This window comes from Cololabis saira, chromosome 6 (assembly GCF_033807715.1).
Source record: "Cololabis saira isolate AMF1-May2022 chromosome 6, fColSai1.1, whole genome shotgun sequence".
Lineage (NCBI taxonomy): Eukaryota > Metazoa > Chordata > Actinopteri > Beloniformes > Belonidae > Cololabis > Cololabis saira.
In genome coordinates, this window is record NC_084592.1 from 48,197,576 (window position 1) to 48,222,334 (window position 24,759).

Genomic DNA, 24,759 nt, shown 5'->3' on the forward strand with positions numbered 1-24,759 from the left:
TTATGTATAAAAAGAAAGAAGACGGGACGATCAACAAGAACGCAGTGATTTGTACATTTTGTAAAAAAGAATTTTCCTCTAACCGGAGCTGCTCCAGCCTGAAATATAATTTAAACGCTAAACATGTCCGGACAAGTTCCACTGTAAACGTTACAGCTACTGGTACTATAGTACTGGAATCGCTGTATTGAGTCAGCTTTAGTTTTAATTTTGAATTGAGAGTCTGATTAAGTGCCTATTTGAGACTCAGCCGTATTTTATTTCAGAATTGTATTTATTTAACTGTATTTGCATTTTTGAATAATGCACATAAAAATGTGGATTTCAAATCTTCTTAATTTATTCAATTGATCAGTCATGCCCTGCAATTTTGTAATGTCCTAGAATTAGAATTCTTTATTTGGGGACCTTTAGCAGATATGGGATTAAAATGCAATTAATTAGATTAATTAATAATAAATCCTGTAATTAATGAGATTATTTTAATGGGCTGACGGGACTAACACGGACCTGTTGTGTCTCAGGATCTGATCGTCATGGGGGCCCCGGGGACGTCCTACTGGACCGGCTCCGTCCTGGTCTACAACGCGACCGGCGGAGTGATGTCGGTGTACCTGGACGACCAGACCGGAGCCGTCACCTTCGGGAGCTACCTGGGTAAATCCCGCCAGGATTCACTCATTCATCTACAATCATTATCACTTCTCACCAGCATTCACTCATTCATCTACAATCATTATTACTTCTCACCAGGATTCACTCATTCATCTACAATCATTATTACTGCAAGACCTGAACCACTGCAGTTCTGAGTTCTGCTCCAGATTCAGTTTTTTTAAATGGCATTTATGCAATAGAACTGAAAAGGATTGTATTGTGCTTCTCAACATTATTGTGCAGAAATCAAAGATATAGAGGGTTTGTATTGATGTCACATTCCCACTGGACTGGACTACTGCACTGAGTGGTAAAAATGTCTGCAACTAGTGTGTTAGACGGGATAACAGCCGATTCTGGGCTTAAATTAGCGTCAGTTGGACTTGACAGTGACCCGTACAGTTACCAAGAACCAGTGGTCCATGGATATTAATATTTGGTACAGTTACCAAGAACCAGTGGTCCATGGACATTAATATTTGGTACAGTTACCAAGAACCAGTGGTCCATGGACATTAATATTTGGTACAGTTACCAAGAACCAGTGGTCCATGGACATTAATATTTGGTACAGTTACCAAGACCAGTGGTCCATGGACATTAATATTTGGTACAGTTACCCCAAGAACCAGTGGTCCATGGACATTAATATTTGGTACAGTTACCCCAAGAACCAGTGGTCCATGGACATTAATATTTGGTACAGTTACCAAGACTAGTGGTCCATGGACATTAATATTTGGTACAGTTACCCCAAGAACCAGTGGTCCATGGACATTAATATTTGGTACAGTTACCAAGAACCAGTAGTCCATGGACATTAATATTTGGTACAGTTACCCCAAGAACCAGTGGTCCATGGACATTAATATTTGGTACAGTTACCCCAAGAACCAGTGGTCCATGGACATTAATATTTGCTACAGTTACCCCAAGAACCAGTGGTCCATGGACATTAATATTTGGTACAGTTACCAAGAACCAGTGGTCCATGGACATTAATATTTGGTACAGTTACCAAGAACCAGTGGTCCATGGACATTAATATTTGGTACAGTTACCCCAAGAACCAGTGGTCCATGGACATTAATATTTGGTACAGTTACCAAGACCAGTGGTCCATGGACATTAATATTTGGTACAGTTACCCCAAGAACCAGTGGTCCATGGACATTAATATTTGGTACAGTTACCCCAAGAACCAGTGGTCCATGGACATTAATATTTGGTACAGTTACCCCAAGAACCAGTGGTCCATGGACATTAATATTTGGTACAGTTACCAAGACCAGTGGTCCATGGACATTAATATTTGGTACAGTTACCCCAAGAACCAGTGGTCCATGGACATTAATATTTGGTACAGTTACCAAGAACCAGTAGTCCATGGACATTAATATTTGGTACAGTTACCCCAAGAACCAGTGGTCCATGGACATTAATATTTGGTACAGTTACCCCAAGAACCAGTGGTCCATGGACATTAATATTTGCTACAGTTACCCCAAGAACCAGTGGTCCATGGACATTAATATTTGGTACAGTTACCAAGAACCAGTGGTCCATGGACATTAATATTTGGTACAGTTACCAAGAACCAGTGGTCCATGGACATTAATATTTGGTACAGTTACCAAGAACCAGTGGTCCATGGACATTAATATTTGGTACAGTTACCAAGAACCAGTGGTCCATGGACATTAATATTTGGTACAGTTACCCCAAGAACCAGTGGTCCATGGACATTAATATTTGGTACAGTTACCAAGAACCAGTGGTCCATGGACATTAATATTTGGTACAGTTACCAAGAACCAGTGGTCCATGGACATTAATATTTTCTCTAGCGAGGACACATGTTGCCGTAGTATTTATGGCATTAATGGAGACGCTATGTAAAGCGGCGTGGCCGTGTTTCTGCTGAACAGGAAGTGTTTCTGCTGAACAGGAAGTGGTGTTCTGTTTCATCTGTTGGGCTGTTTCTGCCAGAGCGTTTGTGATAACGACTCGAGCTGCGAGGTGTTGCCGCCCCGCCCGGGCGGCTGCAGCCCTGGGGCGTCAGGTGTGAGCAGGGTGCCGGTAAACAGGAAGTAGGGTGCCGGTGAACAGGAAGTAGGGTGCCGGTGAACAGGAAGTAGAGTTTCAGAGCTCCAGTCTTCTGCAGGCTCTCAGCTTTACACTTCCAGGAAACTCTGAAAAACCACCAAATATAAACCGGATTTAGTCACATCACAGGTATAAAACATTGAGGTGATTTCCTGTCCTCATGTTTTTAAAGTGTAAACGTGTGATGATAAAGTTGTGCTCATTTTGTGTTTGAGATCTGAACAAACAGTCGTGTTTTCAATGCTCTGTGAGAAAAGCTCAAACTCCTTCAGCCTCTTCTGACACAAATCACTATTTAAGTTTAAGTTTATTTTAGACGGGACAATGAATATTAATGAACACTACATTAATCAGTGTAAATACACCGGCTTTTAGCAGAAATGCTAGTTTACACCAGCAGTCCCCACAGAAAAATAGATTAAGCAGCATTTAAAAGCAGTATGGATTGTATCTTAAAGTGACTTGAGCAAAAAAATGCATATTACATTATGAAATACCAGCGATGGTAATATTATGGTACTGAGAGGATCCAGGTTGTGTAACATACAGTACAAAGTGTGCGTTGCATTGTACATTGCCATAGTACGTATGAATTAAAACAGTAAAAAAACAAAACAAAAAAACACTAAAAACAATTAAAAAAAACAGATAATTAACATTAAAACAAACTACACAAGTTTAAGCTGGTTGTGATAACAGTGTTGTTCCTCCAATAGCCAGGATTTAAATGTTTGGTGAAAGAGGTCAGAGGTCAGAAGTTCACGTATCGTTGGAGTTTTATTCCGGGTGTGAGAGATACGAACCGGAAAAGTGGCTCAAATAAAAACACTTTTCCTAAAAGGAACTATCCAGTCGTATTAACATGTTTCAAATTAGACAGACTTGAAAAGGTTCAGACGAGGAAATAAAGATGAATGTCAGCGACAGAGCAGGACTTTCCTTTGGTGAAACATGACAACAAAGTAGTCAATAAAAGTACTACGCCGTAAACATGAAAGACCGTTGTAATTCCACTTCAGTTGGACCCGAACTAAAATCTAATTATCCGGCTCACATGAAGGAGATTATTGTGAAAATGTGGAATTCAGCTTTAATGTTTGGCAACTGAGGTCTGAGCTCGTCTGCTCTAGTAGTTGTAACTGCATATAGAACCAGTTTAGTAGTTGTAACTGCATATAGAACCAGTTTAGTAGTTGTAACTGCATATAGAACCAGTTTAGTAGTTGTAACTGCATATAGAACCAGTTTAGTAGTTGTAACTGCATATAGAACCAGTTTAGTAGTTGTAACTGCATAGAGAAGCAGTTTAGTAGTTGTAACTGCATATAGAACCAGTTTAGTAGTTGTAACTGCATAGAGAAGCAGTTTAGTAGTTGGGGGGGGGGCGCAGGCCAGCACGCAGCTCCCGAGGCTCCGGCCTGCAAACATACACAAAAGAGAAAAAAGGGGGGCCAGCACAAGAAACTACAGGAGCGATGGACAAAAATGATGGCTATGAGATATTTATAATAAATAAAAATGGAAATGGAGAAGAGAGGAAGGGAAGAGGAGAGGAGAAGAAGGGTGAGAGGCACCGCCCAGTGGATCATGTCGGTCCCCCCTGCAGCATAGGCCTATAGCAGCATATCTACCACCAAGCTATATTTGAGAATAGCTATTATAGTCTTGTTCTATAGCTGCAACTATGACTACTGACTCTAACACACTAGAGTTTACACTACCTAGAGATTTACCAACACCAGCTAGAGGTTTACTAAACACTAACTATAGGCTTTACTAAACAGAAAGGTTTTAAGTTTAGTTTTAAAGGTGGAGGTGGTGTCAGCCTCCTTAACCCAGATTGGAAGTTGGTTCCATAGTAATGGTGCCTGATAGCAGAACGCCCGCCCTCCAAATCTACATTTAGATACTCTAGGAACTACGAGTAAACCTGCACCCTGAGAGCGGAGAGCTCTGCCAGGAACATAAGGCACTATCAAGTCTATGATTTTATGTAAGATGTTTATTATGTTTATGTTTATGTAGTTTAACTCCAGTGTGTCATAGGTTACTCGGTGGGAGCCGGTCACTTCCTGGGTCCTGCCAGCGTGGAGGTCGTGGGCGGAGCTCCTCAGTACAACCAGAGGGGGAAGGTACGACCACCGACAGGACTGGTGTCTTTTATACCTTCTTATGGGATCATGGGTGAAGTTCTCACGGAACATCTGGGTACTCTGCGTAGGTTTGATGGTTAAAGTCTGATTGTGCCCTGCAGGTCTTCATCTTCACAGTTGACAACGTCATGCTGCGTGTGGTTTCCGAGGTGTCTGGAACAGAAGTAAGGATCTGTTTAGAGTTATCTGCCTACGTTCAGACATTCAGACCTCCGGCCGACTAAACGGCGCCGTGTCTCTGCCGTGTCTCTGCAGCTGGGCTCGTACTTCGGCTCCAGCGTGTGCGTGGTGGACCTGAACGCTGACGGCCTGTCGGACCTTCTGGTCGGGGCTCCGATGGCCACGGGGACGGCCCGGGAGGAGGGCCGGGTCCACGTCTACATCAACCAGGGCCAGGTAGGAGCTCCGCCTGCAGGAACGTGCTGACTTATGGACAGGGGTGCACACAAGCCGGGACTCCAGGGCCAGTCCACTGAAGGTTTTAGATGTTTCCTCAACACAACCCTGATAGACAAGGCTGTATCACCAACAGAGTTGTGTAAACCTTGATGATGTTGATGACGACCAGTGATGAGAATCAGGTGTGTTGAAGACAGAGAAACATCTAAAACATGCAGTAGACTAGCCCTGGAGTCCCGGCTTGTGTGCACCCCTGGTTATGGACCAGGAACAGGATCAAACCTCCCTCTGTTTCCTGACCAACTCCAGGCCAAGCTGGAGGAGGCAGCGTTCACGCTGAGCGGCTCCAACGCCGTGGCGGCGCGGTTCGGAGAAACCATGGCCGACCTGGGAGACCTGGACGACGACGGTTACCCAGGTAACGCCCCCACACCAGCACCACGGTAACGCCTGCACCAGCACCACGGTAACACGGTGTGTGTGTGTGTGTGTGTGTGTGTGTGTGTGTGTGTGTGTGTGTGTGTGTGTGTGTGTGTGTGTGTGTGTGTGTGTGTATGTATATATATATATATATATATATATATATATATATATATATATATATATGTATATATATATATATATATATATATATATATGTATATATGTGTGTATATATATATATATATATATACACACATATATACATATATATATATATATATATATATGTATATATGTGTGTATATATATATATATATATATATATATATATATATATATATATATATACATATGTGTGTATTGATCAGAGATGTATTTATGTGTGTGTATTGATCAGAGATCGCCGTCGGGGCCCCCCAGGAGAACGACCTCCGAGGAGCCGTCTACATCTACAACGGCAGAGCAGACGGAGTTTCAGCGACTCCGTCGCAGGTACGACCTCTGACCTCTGATCCCTGACCCCGGCATATTTATCTGTCTTCTCATTCATAATATTCTGTACTTAAAGCCAAGCACAAAGCACAAAAGGCAAGAATTAACAAGACAAAGGTGAAAGACAAAAAGCAATTAAAGGGTATTTACAGTCAGATGTGATCTGTGGCCAAATGCCTTCCTCGGGCATTTGGCATGAATATCATTCAGTTGGAAACTACCCCATAGGGAGTTCTCGTGATTCAAGTCTGTGGCCAAATGAGTTGGTATTAACATATCAGTCAGTCAGGAACTTCATCATATGGAGTTGGTATTAACATATCAGTCAGTCAGGAACTTCATCATATGGAGTTGGTATTAACATATCAGTCAGTCAGGAACTTCATCATATGGAGTTGGTATTAACATATCAGTCAGTCAGGAACTTCATCATATGGAGTTGGTATTAACATATCAGTCAGTCAGGAACTTCGTCATGTGGCATTCCGGTGGTCCAATTATGTGTTGAGGTCAGTTCAAAAGGTGTCTGCCCTGCAGGAGGTAGGAAGCTGGAGCTTCACGTCCCAATGGTGTGACAATGCCTCAACACATGTAATATGTAACAGAAGTATGAACACGCAGGCGTCTCAGGTTGGCTGAAAGGGAGAAGGTTCATTAAATCCTGAATGAAGCTGGTTTTATGTGTTGGTTTGTAGAGGATCAGCGGCTCGTCCCTCGGCCGGGACCTGAGGATGTTCGGACAGTCTCTGAGCTCCGGCGTGGACGTGGACGCCAACGGCTACCAGGGTAGGTGGACCAATGCCGAGGTCCCGGCGCCACCGACTTTTGATGTCAGGTCGTACTCAGCTCGTGTTCATGTCTCCACAGACGTGGCGGTCGGAGCCTTCCTGTCAGACTCCGTCGTGATTCTCAGGTGACTTCAGCCGTTCATACACACGTTTATTTTTATTTGTTTATTTAAAAGGATCCCCATTAGCTGACGCACAAAACCAAAGCTAGTCTTCCTGGGGTCCAGACAATAAAATACAAAATCAAACATACAATCTCAATTCATAAAGTACATAAAAATAAATTAAAAAATACAATTACAAACAAGAAATTAACGCTGCAAGCAGTGATGAACGGTCCTCCACCCTTGTGCACCTTCAGCTGCAGTGGAAGCTTGTATGACTTTTTTTTTTTTTAACCTTGTCTGCACACATATTAATGATTGATACCATGACGGTAGAAACCAAAAGTATATATATGTGCATTATTACTATATTTAATATATATACATATATATACGCATACATATGCGTACACATACATAAATATACACATACAAACCCAGTGATTTTTTTTTTTTTTTTTTTTTTTTTTTTGGGGGGGGGGGGGGGGGGGTGACGACATCCACTGCCAATCCAGGAAGCAGGAACACACGGAAACACACGTCAAGCACTGGAAATCTGCAACAAAAAAACACAAACAGAACACGAAACCGGCACGGAGCCAACCAAAACAACAACAGCAATCGACCTAAATCTTGAGATCCGATCGCAGTCTGAGCTAAGCTACTGTTACCGCTACCTAAACCCAAAAACTAGAGAGCAAGCATGCAGGTGAACAAGCCAGTGTGTATGTGTGTGTGTGTGTGTGTGTGTGTGTGTGTGTGTGTGTGTGTGTGTGTGTGTGTGTGTGTGTGTGTGTGTGTGTGTGTGTGTGTGTGTGTGTGTGTGTGTGTGTGTGTGTGTGTGTGTGTGTGTGTGTGTGTGATAAACCAAACAAAGCTCCACCTGAAGTGTATCTATAGTGGGGGAGGGGGGGGAGCAACCCCGCGAGACCAGAGGCCGACACGGAAGAGCCCGGAAGCCAGGCCACCAGCAACCCCACAGAGGGGAGAAGTAGGAGGGAGGCAACCCACCGCCTGCGAGGCCCCGCCCCGGCGATACAGCCCCCCCCCCGGGAGACCCGGAGACGCCCAAGCCACAGCCCCCCGCCCGAGCCCCCCACCGCCATGAGGCAACCCCCCCCACAGGCCCCCACCGGCCAGGGACAGGGCCCCACCGCACCACCCACCGCCCCCCAGGGGCCACCAGAGGCCGGCGCCCCAGACCCCCCAAGCCGACCCCCAACCCCAAGGGCTACGAGATCACCACCCCCCCCGCCCCCACTTGGTAACGAAGCCAATAATCGGGGACCAGAGAGAGTGCAATTCAGCCGAATGTTGTTCAGTGGAGGCAGACATTATCTCACTACTAATATGATCTGATAAAAGATTCCTAAAATGATTGATACATAAACTGGATTTTTGTTTCCAATTTACTAGAATGGTTTTCTTTGCGATACATAAGGCAGTGAGAACCCAGTGTGTCCAGTTAGGTTCCATTTGAATGTCTCCCAGGTGACCTAATATACATACCGTGGGGCACACTGGGATTCTGTAGTTGATCCATGTGGATAAATCCTCACAAATGTCCTTCCAGAACCTCTGTACCGGTGTACAGAACCATAAAGCATGCATATAATTATCAGGAGTGTTCTCTGTGCACTGTGAACAGATATTAGAGGTGACAAAGCCCATCTGGAACATCCTTTGTCCAGTATAATGTATTCTATGAAGAACTTTGTACTGTATAAGTTGTAGGTTTGGGTTTTTAGTCATAGTAAACGTATTTAAGCATATTTGTGACCAAGAAAACTGGTCAGTATTAAGAGAGAGATCCGCCTCCCACTTGGAAATCGGGAGAGAGACTGAATCGTCCAGTTTAGATACTAACCTGTAGAGTTTTGATAACAACTTTAAAGTGCATAGGTTCAATAAATCTATTATCTTAGCGGGAAGGTGTAAATCTAATTGGCTAATTTTGTATGTTTTATTTATTATGGCCTTAAGTTGTTGATACTCTAAAAATGTATTCCTGCTAACTCCGTATTGAACAATAAGTGTATTGAAAGGTACAAACTGTCCTCCTACAATTACGTGCTGTAAGTACCGTATTCCTTGATCTCTCCATTGAACGAAATTAACCATCTTTTTATCATTTTTCACGATGTCTGGGTTGTTCCATATGGGTGTACGGTCACATGGAAAAAGTGAAATTTTAGCTACTTTAAGAAATTCCCACCAAGCTGATAAAGTTGTGCTAATATTAATGCTTTTGAAACATTGATGATGTTTGATACTTTGACTAATGAATGGTAACTCTGAGATTTCTAGTTCGTTGCAAAACACTTGCTCTGAGTCCAGCCATTGACTATCTAAAGGATGATCTTTTGACCATTTTACAATATACTGTAATTTATTGGCAAGGAGGTAATACTGAAAATTAGGTAGCTCTAAACCTCCATATTCTTTACATTTTTGCAATGTCTTTAAACTAATACGTGGAGTTTTATTTTTCCACAGAAATTTTGAAACACATGAGTCCAACGATTTAAACCAGGAAATAGGGGGTTTGCATGGTATCATTGAGAAAAAATAATTTACTTTTGGTAAAACCATCATTTTAATGGTGGCAATTCTACCCATGAGCGAAATGGGGAGAGAGCTCCATCTGGAAAGATCATCTTCTATTTTCTTTATAAGCTGAACATGATTTAATTTTATTAACTCTGACAGCCTAGGGGAGATGTTTAGGCCTAAATAACTAATGTTCCCTGATTGTAATTGAGTATTGGTTATATTCCTAAAATTGCAGTTAACACACAAAACAGTGGATTTAGACCAATTAATAGAATAATCAGACAGAGATGAAAATCCCTCTATAAGTGCGATTGTCTGTGATAGTGAAGATCGTGAGTTCTGGAGGAAGAGGAGTACGTCATCCGCATAAAGAAGACTTATTTTGTGCTCTAATATTTTACATTGTATACCTTTTTAATATTTAGATTTTGTCTAATAGCTGCTGCTAAAGGTTCAATAAATATTGCAAATAATGAGGGAGAGAGAGGGCAACCCTGTCTAGTGCCTCTTTGCAAGGTAAAACTTGTAGAGATTTGATCATTTGTCCTTACACGTGCCTTGGGAGAGCTGTATAATATTTTTATCCAGTTAATGAAAGATTCACCAAATCCAAATTTATGTAAGGTTGCCAATAGAAACTTTCAATTTACCTTATCAAATGCTTTTTCCGCGTCTAAGGATATAATAGTAGTTTCCTGTTTATTGATACTGGAATAGTCTATAATATTTAATAATCTGCGAATATTAGTAGACGAATGTCTACCTTTAATGAAGCCTGTTTGATCCGGATGTATAATAGAAGGGGTGACTCTTTTCAGACGTTCAGTAAGGGCCTTGCTAATTATTTTAAGGTCTACATTTATCAATGAAATTGGGCGGTAGCTCGATGGGAGCAAGGGATCTTTGTCCGGTTTTAATAAAAGACTAATATTAGCAGAGTTCATATTTAAGGGTAAGCTTTTATTCTCCCTAGCATTTAGAATCATTTTATAAAATGTTGGTGCTAATATGCTCCAGAATTCCTTATAAAATTCAGCTGGGAAACCATCTGGGCCCGGAGCTTTATTATTGGGCATATGTTGAAGAGCTTCATGGAGTTCTCCTATTGAGAGCGGTGAATCTAAATTCGTAACCTGTTCCTGATGTAACTTTGGCAGGTTAATGTCTCCAAGAAACTCATTAATGGATTGATCAGATGGTTCAATTTGTGACGAGTATAATTTATAGTAAAAGTCTCTAAAGACTGAATTCATTAAACAGGGATCATGTGTAACTTCCCCTGACTGGTCCTTAATAGATGTTATGGTTGTTTTTTCTTTGTTTATTTTTAATTGATTGGCTAAGTATTTTCCCGATCTGTTAGCATGTGCAAAGTTTTCCAGGCAAAGCCTTTGTACTAGAAACTGCGTTTTTGCGTCAATTATTTTATTTAATTCTATTTTAGTTTTCCTTATTTTGTTAAGGATACGTTCGTCTGCAGAGGTCTGGAAGGCCTCCTCTAGCGTCTTTATTTCACATTCTAATTCTTTTGTTTTTAAGTTGTCTTTTCTTTTCTTATTTGACGAAAAGGAAATTATTTTTCCTCGCATTACTGCTTTCCCTGCTTCCCATAGAACGCTCGCTGATATTTCCGGCTGGTCGTTATTTTGCAAAAAAATATCCCATTCTTTCTTAAAAAAGTTAGTAAAGTCGGGGTCTTTGAGCAATGATGTATTAAATCTCCAAACTTTGGAGGATGATACGCTCCCCCTCTTCCCCAGAGTGAAAGAAACAGGTGCGTGCTCGCTAATATTGATTGGGTGTATTTGTGATTCTGAGATATCTCTCATCAGAGAGCTACTGACTAGAAAATAATCTAACCTAGAATATGAGTGATGAACGGCTGAGAAAAAAGTGTAGTTCCTAAGGGTTGGGTGTAAAGAGCGCCATGTATCGCAAAGACCCAGATCATTCATGTATTGCTTAACAATACTTGCTGATCCGATGATGACTGTGTTGTCTAGGTTTCTTTCTGATCTAAATTATTTATACCTATGTAACCTTTCTGTTAAATAAATTTTCGCTTAATGTACAATTACTATTTGTTTAATAACCAAAAGTATATTTTTCAGCTCAACATTGAATGCTGCTGCTGTCTCTGTGCTCCTCGTGCTCCTACCACATCTCGTGAGAACTCAGCCTCTCTCTCTCTCAAAGTTTTTTCTGTATGGACCAATCAGATGAAGGGTGGGCGCGCTTTTTGGCATCTAGCGCCACCACGGTAACGCTTTTGAAAGAGAAAAGTAATGCGTGTTGTTGCAGGATGGAGACGCACATTTTGATGTATAACACACCTGGGTGCACGTTACGGTTCGGGCCGTATTAACGGCCGAAGGAATGGCATAAATTGCGCCAAAATTACACGATTAATTCAAAATGGCCGACTTCCTGTTCGGTTTCGGCCATGGCGCCAAGAGACTTTTCTTTAAGTTGTGACATGATACAGGTGTGTAGTGATTTTCGTGCACGTACGTAAAACCGTATTGTGGGGCTTGAGGCACGAAGTTTTCTAGGGGGCGCTGTTGAGCCATTAGGCCACGCCCATTAATGCAAACCATTAAATATCAAAATTTTTTGCCAGGCCTGGCCTGGTGCAAAATTTGGTGACTTTTGGGGCACGTTTAGGGGGAAAAAAGACCTGGTGTGGTAGTGAAGCCCTGGTGTGGTAGTGAAGCCCTCACCGGTTCTGTTTTTGGGCCTGTAGGACCCGGCCGGTGATCCAGCTGAGGGCGACCCTGGCGCTGCCGGACCGGATCGACCAGAACCAGCTGCTGTGCCGACACCAGCGGACCCCGACCGTCTGCTTCAATGTCACCGTCTGCTTCAGCGTGACGTCCAGACACTTCAGAGGAGCCATAGGTACGTCTAACGTCAGGGTGACGGTCGCTGCTAGCGTCGCCAGCTGCAACTAGTGTGTTAGACAGGATAACAGCCGATTCTGGGCTTAGATTAGCATCAGTTGGACTTGACAGTGACCCGTACAGTTACCCTAAGAACCAGTGGTCCATGGACATTAATATTTGGTACAGTTATCAAGAACCAGTGGTCCATGGACATGAATATTTGGTACAGTTACCAAGAACCAGTGGTCCATGGACATTAATATTTGGTACAGTTACCAAGAACCAGTGGTCCATGGACATTAATATTTGGTACAGTTACCAAGAACCAGTGGTCCATGGACATTAATATTTGGTACAGTTACCAAGAACCAGTGGTCCATGGACATTAATATTTGGTACAGTTACCCCAAGAACCAGTGGTCCATGGACATTAATATTTGGTACAGTTACCAAGAACCAGTGGTCCATGGACATTAATATTTGGTACAGTTACCAAGAACCAGTGGTCCATGGACATTAATATTTGGTACAGTTACCAAGAACCAGTGGTCCATGGACATTAATATTTGGTACAGTTACCAAGAACCAGTGGTCCATGGACATTAATATTTGGTAGTTACCCCAAGAACCATTGGTCCATGGACATTAATATTTGGTACAGTTACCCCAAGAACCAGTGGTCCATGGACATTAATATTTGGTACAGTTACCAAGAACCAGTGGTCCATGGACATTAATATTTGGTACAGTTACCAAGAACCAGTGGTCCATGGACATTAATATTTGGTACAGTTACCAAGAACCAGTGGTCCATGGACATTAATATTTGGTACAGTTACCAAGAACCAGTGGTCCTTGGACATTAATATTTGGTACAGTTACCAAGAACCAGTGGTCCATGGACATTAATATTTGGTACAGTTACCCCAAGAACCAGTGGTCCATGGACATTAATATTTGGTACAGTTACCCCAAGAACCAGTGGTCCATGGACATTAATATTTGGTACAGTTACCCCAAGAACCAGTGGTCCATGGACATTAATATTTGGTACAGTTACCAAGAACCAGTGGTCCATGGACATTAATATTTGGTACAGTTACCAAGAACCAGTGGTCCATGGACATTAATATTTGGTACAGTTACAACAAGAACCAGTGGTCCATGGACATTAATATTTGGTACAGTTACAACAAGAACCAGTGGTCCATGGACATTAATATTTGGTACAGTTACAACAAGAACCAGTGGTCCATGGACATTAATATTTGGTACAGTTACCAAGAACCAGTGGTCCATGGACATTAATATTTGGTACAGTTACCAAGAACCAGTGGTCCATGGACATTAATATTTGGTACAGTTACCAAGAACCAGTGGTCCATGGACATTAATATTTGGTACAGTTACAACAAGAACCAGTGGTCCATGGACATTAATATTTGGTACAGTTACCAAGAACCAGTGGTCCATGGACATTAATATTTGGTACAGTTACCCCAAGAACCAGTGGTCCATGGACATTAATATTTGGTACTGCGCTGCTGAAATCGGGGCGTTGCTTATTTCTGTTCCTGAAAGGTGGCAACCCTCGGCGCTGAACTTCTCAGAACTTCAGTACAACCTGACCTCTGACCTCTGACCTCTTCTCTCCTCAGAACTTCAGTACAACCTGACCTCTGACCTCTTCTCTCCTCAGAACTTCAGTATAACCTGACCTCTGACCTCCTTCACAAACCCATCTTCCCTCATCGATTCTACTTCAGCGGAAACGGGTCGTCCAACAGCACCAGGGGGGTCGTGAAGGCCCGGCCCGGCCGGCTGGTCTGTGCTACACACCTGGCCTATCAGAGGGTAGGAACACACCTGGAACACACCTGGAACACACCTGGCCTATCAGAGGGTAGGAACACATCTGGAACACACCTGGAACACACCTGGCCTATCAGAGAACACATATGGCCTATCAGAGGGTAGAAACACACCTGGCCTATCAGAGGGTAGGAACACACCTGGCCTATCAGAGGGTAGGAACACACCTGGAACACACCTGGCCTATCAGAGGGCAGGAACACACCTGGAACACACCTGGCCTATCAGAGAACACATATGGCCTATCAGAGGGTAGAAACACACCTGGCCTATCAGAGGGTAGGAACACACCTGGCCTATCAGAGGGTAGGAACACACCTGGAACACACCTGGCCTATCAGAGGGCAGGAACACACCTGGAACACACCTGGCCTATCAGAGAACACACCCGGCCTATCAGAGGGTAGAAACACACCTGGCCTATCAGAGGGTAGGAACACACCTGGAACACACCTGGCCTATCAGAGGGCAGGAACACACCTGGAACACACCTGGCCTATCAGAGGGCAGGAACACACCTGGCCTATCAGAGGGCAGGAACACACCTGGCCTATCAGAGGGCAGGAACACACGTGGCCTATCAGAGGGCAGGAACACACCTGGCCTATCAGAGGGCAGGAACACACCTGGCCTATCAGAGGGCAGGATGCAGGTACCAGGTGGTGAAGGTGGACCAGGTTCTCACCTGCTCCTCTGTTTTCTCCTGGAACAGAAAGACGTGAAGGACGTTTACACTCCGGTCCAGTTTGAGGTTTCCTACGGACTCAGAGACAGAAAGACCAGCAGACTCTCCTCCGAAACCTTCCCTCCGCTGAAGCCCATCCTGCAGCAGAGCCACGCGCAGCGCAACGCCATCACGAACCAGGTAAACATGAGGAACCAATCAGGAACCAGGTACATCAGGAACCAGGTACATCAGGAACCAGGTACATCAGGAACCAATCAGGAACCAGGTAAACACCAGGAACCAGGTACATATCAGGAGCCAGGAACCAGGTGGATGTGTCTATTGATAAAGTAATCAGATTTAAAGGACATAAAGAGTACATCTGGAGACAGATAGACAGATATATAGATATATAGAAATACAGATATACGGATATATAGATAAACAGATAGACACATATTCAATTCAATTCAATTTTATTTATATAGTGCCTAATACAACAGTTGTCTCCAGACGCTTTCCAGAGACCCAGAACATGAACATGAACCCCCGAGCAATTATTACATAAACAATGGCAGGTAAAAACTCCCCTAGTGGGAGAAAAACCTTAAGCCAAACAGTGGCAAGAAAAACTCCCCTTTAGGAGGAAGAAACCTGGACCAGGACCAGGACATGGAACTGGATCATAAGGGGGGACCTTCCTGCCGAGGGCCAGACTGGTGGGTCGGGGACGTCAGCAGCACAGCAGGCAGGTGGAAGAAGCAACGGGATGACCAGGGGTGGGGACCGCAGGCCAACATGCAGCTCCCGAAGCTCAGGCCCAATCAGCAAGCCCCAGGTTGGGGTGCAGGGTCGGGGAAAGGTTGAGAAGGGGCAGGGCCAGGGAGAGGAGTCTTGACGGACAAACCTGTCCCCCGCCTGCCCGGGCCGTTACCCTGCCCCCCTCACTCCCACGCTGCAGGATCCGGTATTCAGAGATGCTCTTCACCACCGGCAGAGGATGCTGCACCATGTACAAAAGAGAAAAAAGAAAAGGGGGGCCGGCACAAGAAACTACAGGAACAATGGACAAAAATGATAGCTATGAGATATTTATAATAAATAAAAATGGAAATGGAGAAGAGAGGAAGGGAAAAGGAGAGGAGAAGAAGGGTGAGAGGCACCGCCCAGTGGATCATGTCGGTGCCCCCTGCAGCATAGGCCTATAGCAGCATATCTACCACCAAGCTATATTTGAGACTAACTATTATAGTCTTGTTCTATAGCTGCAACTATGACTACTGACTCTAACACACTAGAGTTTACACTACCTAGAGATTTACCAACACCAGCTAGAGGTTTACTAAACACTACCTATAGGCTTTACTAAACAGAAAGGTTTTAAGTTTAGTTTTAAAGGTGGAGGTGGTGTCAGCCTCCTTAACCCAGATTGGAAGTTGGTTCCATAGTAATGGTGCCTGATAGCAGAACGCCCGCCCTCCAAATCTACATTTAGATACTCTAGGAACTACGAGTAAACCTGCACTCTGAGAACGGAGAGCTCTGCCAGGAACATAAGGCACTATCAGGTCTTGTAAATACTGCGGAGCTAAGCCATTTTGGGCTTTATACGCAAGTAATAACATTTTAAATTGGATTCTGAATTCTACGGGTAGCCAATGGAGCGACGCTAAAACTGGAGAGACGTGGTCTCTCCTGCTAATTCCTGTCAGCACTCGTGCTGCTGCATTCTGGATCAGCTGGAGCCTATTCAGCAAATTACTTGGACATCCTGCTAATAACACATTACAGTAATCCAGTCTAGAAGATACAAACGCATGAACTAGTAGACAGATTATCAATCATGTCGTTGGTGGGAAGATGATGACTGCTCTGTTCATTCATTCATTCTCTCTCTCTCCTCCCTCAGACCCAGTTCGCTCGGTCCTGCTCTCAGGTGAACTGCTCAACCGACATGAAGCTGTCGGGTCAACTGGAGCTGCCGCAGTAAGAACACACACACACACACACACACACACACACACACACACACACACACACACACACATATATGCACTTTGCGCGGCAGGCGCTCTTCTGGCCTCCTGATTACGTGGCCTAGCCAGCGGAGTTGGTGCTGGGGGGCTAAGGCCTCCACACTGGTGCAGTTGGTTTAGCAGAGTATGTCAGTGTGTCAGGCACTCTGTCCTTCCAGAATAATCTCCCGGATGCATCGTAGGCACTTGATGTGAAAGGCCTCAAGCATCCTGAGGTGGCGGCTATATAGTGTCCACGCCTCGCATCTGTAGAGGAGGGTCGTCATGACGACAGTCAGATAAACCACGACCTTTGTGTGGAGTTTGAGGTCTTTGTTTTGAAAGACCCTTCTCCTGAGTCTGCCAGATGATGCTGATGCCGGTTTTATCCGGTTTTGGATCTCTGTCAATGGTGCAGTTGTCAGAGAGGAAGCTGCCCAGGTATTTGAAAGTGTCCACTGTTTCAAGTGGATTATTGGAGATGGTGAAGGTTGGTGGATGGGATGGGGGAGTCGATGCCCACTGGCATTATTACTCCAGCAGAGGACCATTTTTCCTCAATGGAGTCGTCTCTCATCAGGATAGGCTCAATGTCTTGATGCTCTGATGTTCCTGTGGTTCTGGTTAGGGGTGTGCAAAGAAGGGTACCTCACAATTCGATTCGATTTCCATTATTGGAGCTTCGATTCTTCGATTATAACGATTTTTGAATCGATTTGATTATTGGTGCCACGATTCTTGGATTATTGTGATTTTTAATGCTTTTTTCCGTACAAGATTGATTTTGTCTTCATCTGTGGCTACATTTGTAAATAAATAGCCGATCAATTAACTCAGTTCCTCTAACAACACTCATTAAGTACGTAACAAGGTTTTTGACATGTATTTTTCAAAGACACAAAATAATTTATTTTATGACTATGTAAATGAGTTCATTAATTCAAGTAAACAAGATATGTACTTCCATCAAATTATTTAGTGTAAACATATCTGCCATATTTACAGTGAACAATAAGAAATGTGCATTCTTGAAAATGAAATGATTCAGCAGCTTATTCAGTCTGGAATCTGGATAGGATAACCTAAAAAAAAAAAGAATTTTTTTTTTAATTTAATCGCTTCCAAATCGTCACATGACGCATCGCGATGCATCGACACATCAATGAATTGCACCCACCTCTAGTTCTGGTTCTGGTTCTGGCCCAGCGGGCTGCTCTGATGGTTCTGGTTCTGTCCCCAGGCGGCGGGCCTTCTTCCCTCTGGGCTCGGGTCAGACGATGACGCTGACGACACTGCTGTCCAACTCCGGGGACGACGCCTTCCTGCCGCGGCTAACGCTAACGCTGCCCAGCTACATCCACTACATCAAGGTTCTGCAGAACGTGAGTGACGCCAACGCCGGGCCGTGATGCTGCCGGGTCGTGTTACCAGGGCAACCAGATTAAACTCCTCTCGTTTCCAGGACGACCTGGCGGTCAGCTGTGAGGTCACAGAGGAAGACGGCGCTACAGAAGTCAGTGTGGACTGCAGCCTCAGCAGCCTGGTCCTGCCGGCCCAGTCCCAGGTAAGATCCTGGTTCTGGTCCTGGTCCTGGTCCTGGTCCTGGTCCTGGTCCTGGTCCAGGTCCAGGTCCAGGTCCAGGTCCTGGTCCTGGTCCTGGTCCTGGTCCTGGTCCTGGTCCTGGTCCTGGTCCTGGTCCTGGTCCAGGTCCTGGTCCTGGTCCTGGTCCTGGTCCTGGTCCTGGTCCTGGTCCTGGTCCTGGTCCTGGTTCTGGTCCTGGTCCTGGTCCTGGGCAGTTTTAAGATGTTTTTTATCTTTTTCCCTCAAATGGTAAAGTATATTTATCTTTTATTTCTTGCAGCTGAACATCAGTTTCCTGCTGGACGTGAACCGGAACAGCACGCCAGGAGACGCCGTGGTCCACGTCAGCACCGGCAGGTCGGGGTCCAGCAGAAACACATTTAACTGGGATTAACTGGGATTAACTGGGATTAACTGGGATTAACTGGGATTAACTGGGATTAACTGGGATTAACTGGGATTAACTGGGATTAACTGGGGTGATTTAAACCAGTTTCCCGTCAGACTGGGACTAACTGGGACTAACTGGGACTAACTGGGATTAACTGGGACCGTCAGACTGGGATTAACTGGGATTAACTGGGATGATTTAAACCTGTTTCCCGTCAGACTGGGATTAACTGGGATTAACTGGGATTAACTGGGATTAACTGGGATTAACTGGGATTAACTGGGATTAACTGGGATGATTTAAACCTGTTTCCCGTCAGACTGGGATTAACTGGGATTAACTGGGATTAACTGGGTTTAACTGGGATTAACTGGGAGGATTTAAACCTGTTTCCCGTCAGACTGGGATTAACTGGGTTTAACTGGGATTAACTGGGATTAACTGGGATTAACTGGGATTAACTGGGATAATTTAAACCTGTCTCCTGCAGTGACATCTTTGAGAAGGAAGAGTATCTCCATGACAACGCCGTCAGACTGGTCCTCCCGCTCAGATACGGCGTTAACGTGAACATCCACGGGTCAGTCCACACATCCCTCACATCAGCTGGTCGTATATAAACTATTATTTCCAGACAATATATGACATATTGGTTATAATTTTATATCAAATGTTGTTAAGAAGTTTGACTATCTTTAAGGAGATGAATGTGCGTGTGTAAAAGGCAGACGTGTTTAGTTCTGGTTTCAGACCTGCTAGAGCTGCTAGAGGCGTTTTGTGCTGGTTTTGTGGTTTTGAGGTGGTTTTCTTTCTTTTGATGAGTAATTGATCGCTATTTATGACTTGGATTTGTTTATTTCAGTTTTTTATCAAGTTTTTTATTTAATATTTATTTACTTCAGGCTGATTTTTTTTGACTCATGCAGTCAAACAAATTAATCTATACATACCATACTTTTTTTTTTTTTTTACTTGTCTGCATATATATATGATATATTTTTTAATATATCACATATATTTATTTTATTAATATGTGTGTGTGTGTGTGTGTGTGTGTATATATATATATATATATATATATATATATATATATATATATATATATATATATATATGCATACATACATACATACACATATATATACATTTTTTTAATTTTTTTTATGTGAAGGGGAGGGGGGGGGCATTTGTTATTATTGATAAAGGTTGTCAAGTTAAAGGGCGTATTGTTATACGGCCATTTTGTACCAACGATACATTCGGGATAATAACATGTCTCAGGTCCCCGATTCCCCCAAATGAGAGGTATATTTTAAACACAATTACTGACCACCACCCTTAATGATGTAGTTTTTTCATTTAAGTGGTCTTAAAAAGGTCTTAAGACATCTTAAATTTGGGGGTCAAACCTGGAAAACCCTGTTGACTGTCCTGGTAAAAATGAACTCACATCTTGATTGACAGGCGTCGTCTTCTACTTACTCTGAGTGATTAGATGAAGATTACTAACTAAACAATTTCCTCGCAGAAATTTCGAGAGTGCCACGGCGGGCTGCTGCACATTTGTGTACATTATTGCATTTTGCAAGCAATAAAAGTGAAGGACTCACATATCGGCCAATCAGAAGAAGGGGCGGGTCTAATTTGCACCAATGAAGGTCAAGGACTCAATACCAAGTCCTATGACACCACCCATGACTCTGTATGTCAAACCATTCAAAAGATATTGGACTATAACGTATCGGCCAATCAGAAGAAGGGGCGGGTCTAATTTGCACCAATGAAGGTCAAGGACTCAATACCAAGTCCTATGACACCACCCATGACTTCTGCTTCTGCTTCAGGTTCGTGAGTCCGACCTCGTTCGTGTTTGGAGACGAAGACGTGATTCCTGCTGAGTGCTACCCGGAGAAGTTCAACTACACCTACAAGGTTAGTTAGTTAGTTAGTTAGTTAGTTAGTTAGTTAGTTAGTTAGTTAGTTAGTTAGTTAGTTAGTTAATATTTAAGCTAGGCTGCTCTGGTTCTGCTTCCTTACACACTTTAAACCCCACTGGAGACCAAGCGGCTTCTCACACTTTCCTTTATTTCTAAATTAAAAATAGCAATTATTAATATATGTAAATATATAGACGTATATTATGGATATAGATATGTTATATGTAGATATGTTTATGTAATGACTGCTCGGGGGTCATTTTCTGGGTATGGGTCTCTGGAAAGCGTATAAATAAAATTGAATTGACTTGTATGTATATGGATATATTGATTTATAGTTATATGTACTATATATATATATATATATATATATATATATATGTGTATATATATATATGTATATATATATACAGTATAGGGAGGAGCTCGGAGTAGAGCCGCTGCTCCTCCACATCGAGAGGAGCCAGCTGAGGTGGCTCGGGCACCTGTATAGGATGCCCCCTGGACGCCTCCCTCGTGAGGTGTTCCGGGCATGTCCCACCGGGAGGAGGCCCCGAGGAAGACCCAGGACACGCTGGAGTGACTACGTCGCTCGGCTGGCCTGGGAACGCCTTGGAGTCCCCCCGGAAGAGCTGGAGGAAGAGCTGGAGGAAGTGTCTGGGGAGAGGGAAGTCTGGGGATCCCTGCTCCGACTGCTGCCCCCGCGACCCGGACTCGGATAATGTGGTGGACAATGGATGGATGGATGGATATATACAGTATATATATATATATATATATATATATATATATATATATATATATATATATATATATATATATATATATATATATATATGGTCTGAGCTGCTTCACATTGGTACCTACGGTTGTTACTGATGTTGTTCTGTTGTTACTGAAGTTGTTCTGTTGTTATTGAGGTTGTTCTGTTGTTACTGAGGTTGTTCTGTTGTTACTGATGTTGTTCTGTTGTTACTGAGGTTGTTCTGTTGTTACTGATGTTGTTCTGTTGTTACTGAGGTTGTTCTGTTGTTACTGAGGTTGTTCTGTTGTTACTGAGGTTGTTCTGTTGTTACTGAGGTTGTTCTGTTGTTACTGAGGTTGTTCTGTTGTTACTGAGGTTGTTCTGTTGTTACTGAGGTTGTTCTCATGTTGTTATTGAGGTTGTTCTTCTGTTGTGAGTCTCCCTGGATAAAAGCGTCTCTGCTAAATGTAATGATGTCTGGTATTTGATCATCTATCTAGTGTTTTATTGGTGTTTAAGTCGTTTAGTCTCAGGGACGCGTCACGTGTCGTTTGGTCTGAAACAGTTCCGTCTTTTCTTCTGTCTCTGCCGGATCTTCAGCCTCGTTGAGTTTCCCTCTCTGACACTGCTCTCTTTGTCTCCTCCATGTCAGGACGGAGCCGGCTTTACTGCCTCCAAATTACTCTCAAATGCATCTAACTTGTTTTTTACATTTTGTGACATTGTGAAAGTTGAAGGCGGCAGCACAGAGCAGAGCACGGACGCATGATGTCCCACCTTCATTATTAACATGCATTATTTTAGGTTCTTTTTTAAATGTATTGATGACAGTTTTGAGAACAACAAACACGAGGCTTTTATTAGCTGTAAACAGTTTTTGGCACTGTTATATGTTTGACTAAGAGCAGTGGTGTCCAGCTGCAGGAGTCTGCTCTGGGACATGTCAGGGATGGTTGTTGGAGGACCCAGCTGCTGGAGTCTGCTCTGGGACATGTCAGGGATGGTTGTTGGAGGACCCAGCTGCAGGAGAGCGGGAGGCAGGAGTTCCAAAAAACAGGGTTTATTTAACAAAAAACCAAGAACCAAAAGTGCTGCTTGGCCAAAAACCCCGATCTCTGATCTCCTGATGTTCCTCCTGCAGGTTCTGAACTCGGGTCCCAGCAGGTCCAGAGAAACCGTGGTCGTGGTTTCACTTCCCAAGATCCTGGCGCCGCATCGTCACCGCCTGCTGCAGGTGGTGGACTGGAAGGTACGGAGGTGGAGCAGAAACACTGGGAGGTGGAGCACCGGGAGCACCGGGGGGTGGAGCACCGGGGGGTGGAGCACCGGGGGGTGGAGCACCGGGAGCACCGGGGGGTGGAGCACCGGGAGCACCGGGGGGAGCTGGGTGGAGCTGGGTGGAGCTAAGTGGAGCTGGGTGGAGCTGGGTGGAGCTGGGTGGAGCTGGGTGGAGCTGAGTGGAGCCGGGTGGAGCTGGGTGGAGCTGGGTGGAGCTGGGTGGAGCCGGGTGGAGCTGGGTGGAGCTGGGTGGAGCTGAGTGGAGCCGGGTGGAGCTGGGTGGAGCTGGGTGGAGCTGAGTGGAGCTGAGTGGAGCCGGGTGGAGCTGGGTGGAGCTGGGTGGAGCTGGGTGGAGCTGGGTGGAGCTGGGTGGATCCGGTACGTCTACGTCAGGTGTTTGACTCCGGTTCTTCTCTTGCAGGCGTCTCATGGAGAATGTCGGATCAGCGACCGGACGGTTCCGGTTCTGGACGACTGTGTCGTCCCCCAGGCCTCCGTCCTCCAGCAGCTGGTCTTCTTCTTCTCCGAGACCTCCACCCGCAGGATGGTACGAACCTCCGCCCGTATATCCGCCCGTCTCCACGGAGCAAAAACGCTGGTGTTTTCCTGCGTTTTGTTCATTCGTTTACACGAAAACGAAGCTCAAAGTCTCCAAAAACCATCATTTCTGAAAACTCCGGCCAAAGTGGAGATTTTTAAAACCTCCGTCTTCATGTTTGCTTGTAAACGGAGAGAAACGGACATTTAGGCTTCAGAACGTCACATTATGAGACAGAAACGTCACCAGCGTCATGAGTGACACCTGTGGTTACAATTAGTTTGTAACCGTCAATATTTTCTTGTATTTTACCTGTTTTATATTCTAACGTCACACTTAAAAGTAACTCCACTTCTCTGTCACTCCAAACCAAAGACTCTGGTTCATCTTGGAAGTAACTGGAAGTTACTCGTGTCATTTGTTGATGTTTTTTTCCAGGATTCTGATTGGCTAGTGTTGAAGAATAATACAAAGTCCGGTTCAGGAATCCGCTGTGGGATTGAGAGATTTTATTCAGCCGGCGGTGAGCAGGACCAGCACAGATCAGGTCTGAGTTGGTGTGCCGACCCAGAGAGATTTTACAACAGGGTTTTTATACAACAAGTTCAATCAACAAAAGACAGGAATAAACAAGCCAAGTGAGGGACAAAAAGTAATTTACAGTCAGGTGTGATCTTTCAGTTTGGGACTACCCCCTGAGGAGTCAGGAAGTCCATATATGGATCCTCCGTGGATCAAGTCCTCGTCTGCAGGGGCTGGAAGTCAAAGCCACTTCCACGGTGCCGTCTCAGCAGGGATTCAGGACGCCGGAACTTGCGTAACAATGTGTCTCGAGCACTGTATGAGACTGGAGCCGCCTGCAAGTCCTCGTCCCTGCAAGTCCTCGTCCCTGCAGGTCCTCGTCCCTGCAGGGGTCCTCGTCCCTGCAAGTCCTCGTCCCTGCAGGTCCTCGTCCCTGCAGGGGTCCTCGTCCCTGCAAGTCCTCGTCCCTGCAGGGGTCCTCGTCCCTGCAAGTCCTCGTCCCTGCAGGGGTCCTCGTCCCTGCAAGTCCTCGTCCCTGCAGGGGTCCTCGTCCCTGCAAGTCCTCGTCCCTGCAGGGGTCCTCGTCCCTGCAAGTCCTCGTCCCTGCAGGGGTCCTCAGGAAGCTGAAACTTGCGTGACAATGGCTCTCAACACTA

General features: G+C 44.4%; 1 protein-coding gene across 1 annotated transcript in view; it reads left to right on the forward strand.

The window, feature by feature from the left end:
• Positions 1–24,759, forward strand: part of LOC133445654 (integrin alpha-4-like) — a 42,721-nt gene that overhangs the window by 14,852 nt on the left and 3,110 nt on the right. The window contains exons 7-25 of the mRNA XM_061722978.1: positions 525–657; positions 4,810–4,895; positions 5,018–5,080; positions 5,172–5,312; positions 5,625–5,733; positions 6,136–6,230; positions 6,926–7,016; positions 7,098–7,143; positions 12,419–12,573; positions 14,257–14,411; positions 15,142–15,294; positions 17,006–17,082; positions 18,352–18,493; positions 18,574–18,675; positions 18,973–19,049; positions 19,574–19,663; positions 20,928–21,015; positions 22,907–23,014; positions 23,465–23,590. Of these exons, the coding sequence (XP_061578962.1) occupies positions 525–657; positions 4,810–4,895; positions 5,018–5,080; positions 5,172–5,312; positions 5,625–5,733; positions 6,136–6,230; positions 6,926–7,016; positions 7,098–7,143; positions 12,419–12,573; positions 14,257–14,411; positions 15,142–15,294; positions 17,006–17,082; positions 18,352–18,493; positions 18,574–18,675; positions 18,973–19,049; positions 19,574–19,663; positions 20,928–21,015; positions 22,907–23,014; positions 23,465–23,590 (2,037 nt within the window). The remainder of the gene's footprint in view (positions 1–524; positions 658–4,809; positions 4,896–5,017; positions 5,081–5,171; positions 5,313–5,624; positions 5,734–6,135; positions 6,231–6,925; positions 7,017–7,097; positions 7,144–12,418; positions 12,574–14,256; positions 14,412–15,141; positions 15,295–17,005; positions 17,083–18,351; positions 18,494–18,573; positions 18,676–18,972; positions 19,050–19,573; positions 19,664–20,927; positions 21,016–22,906; positions 23,015–23,464; positions 23,591–24,759) is intronic.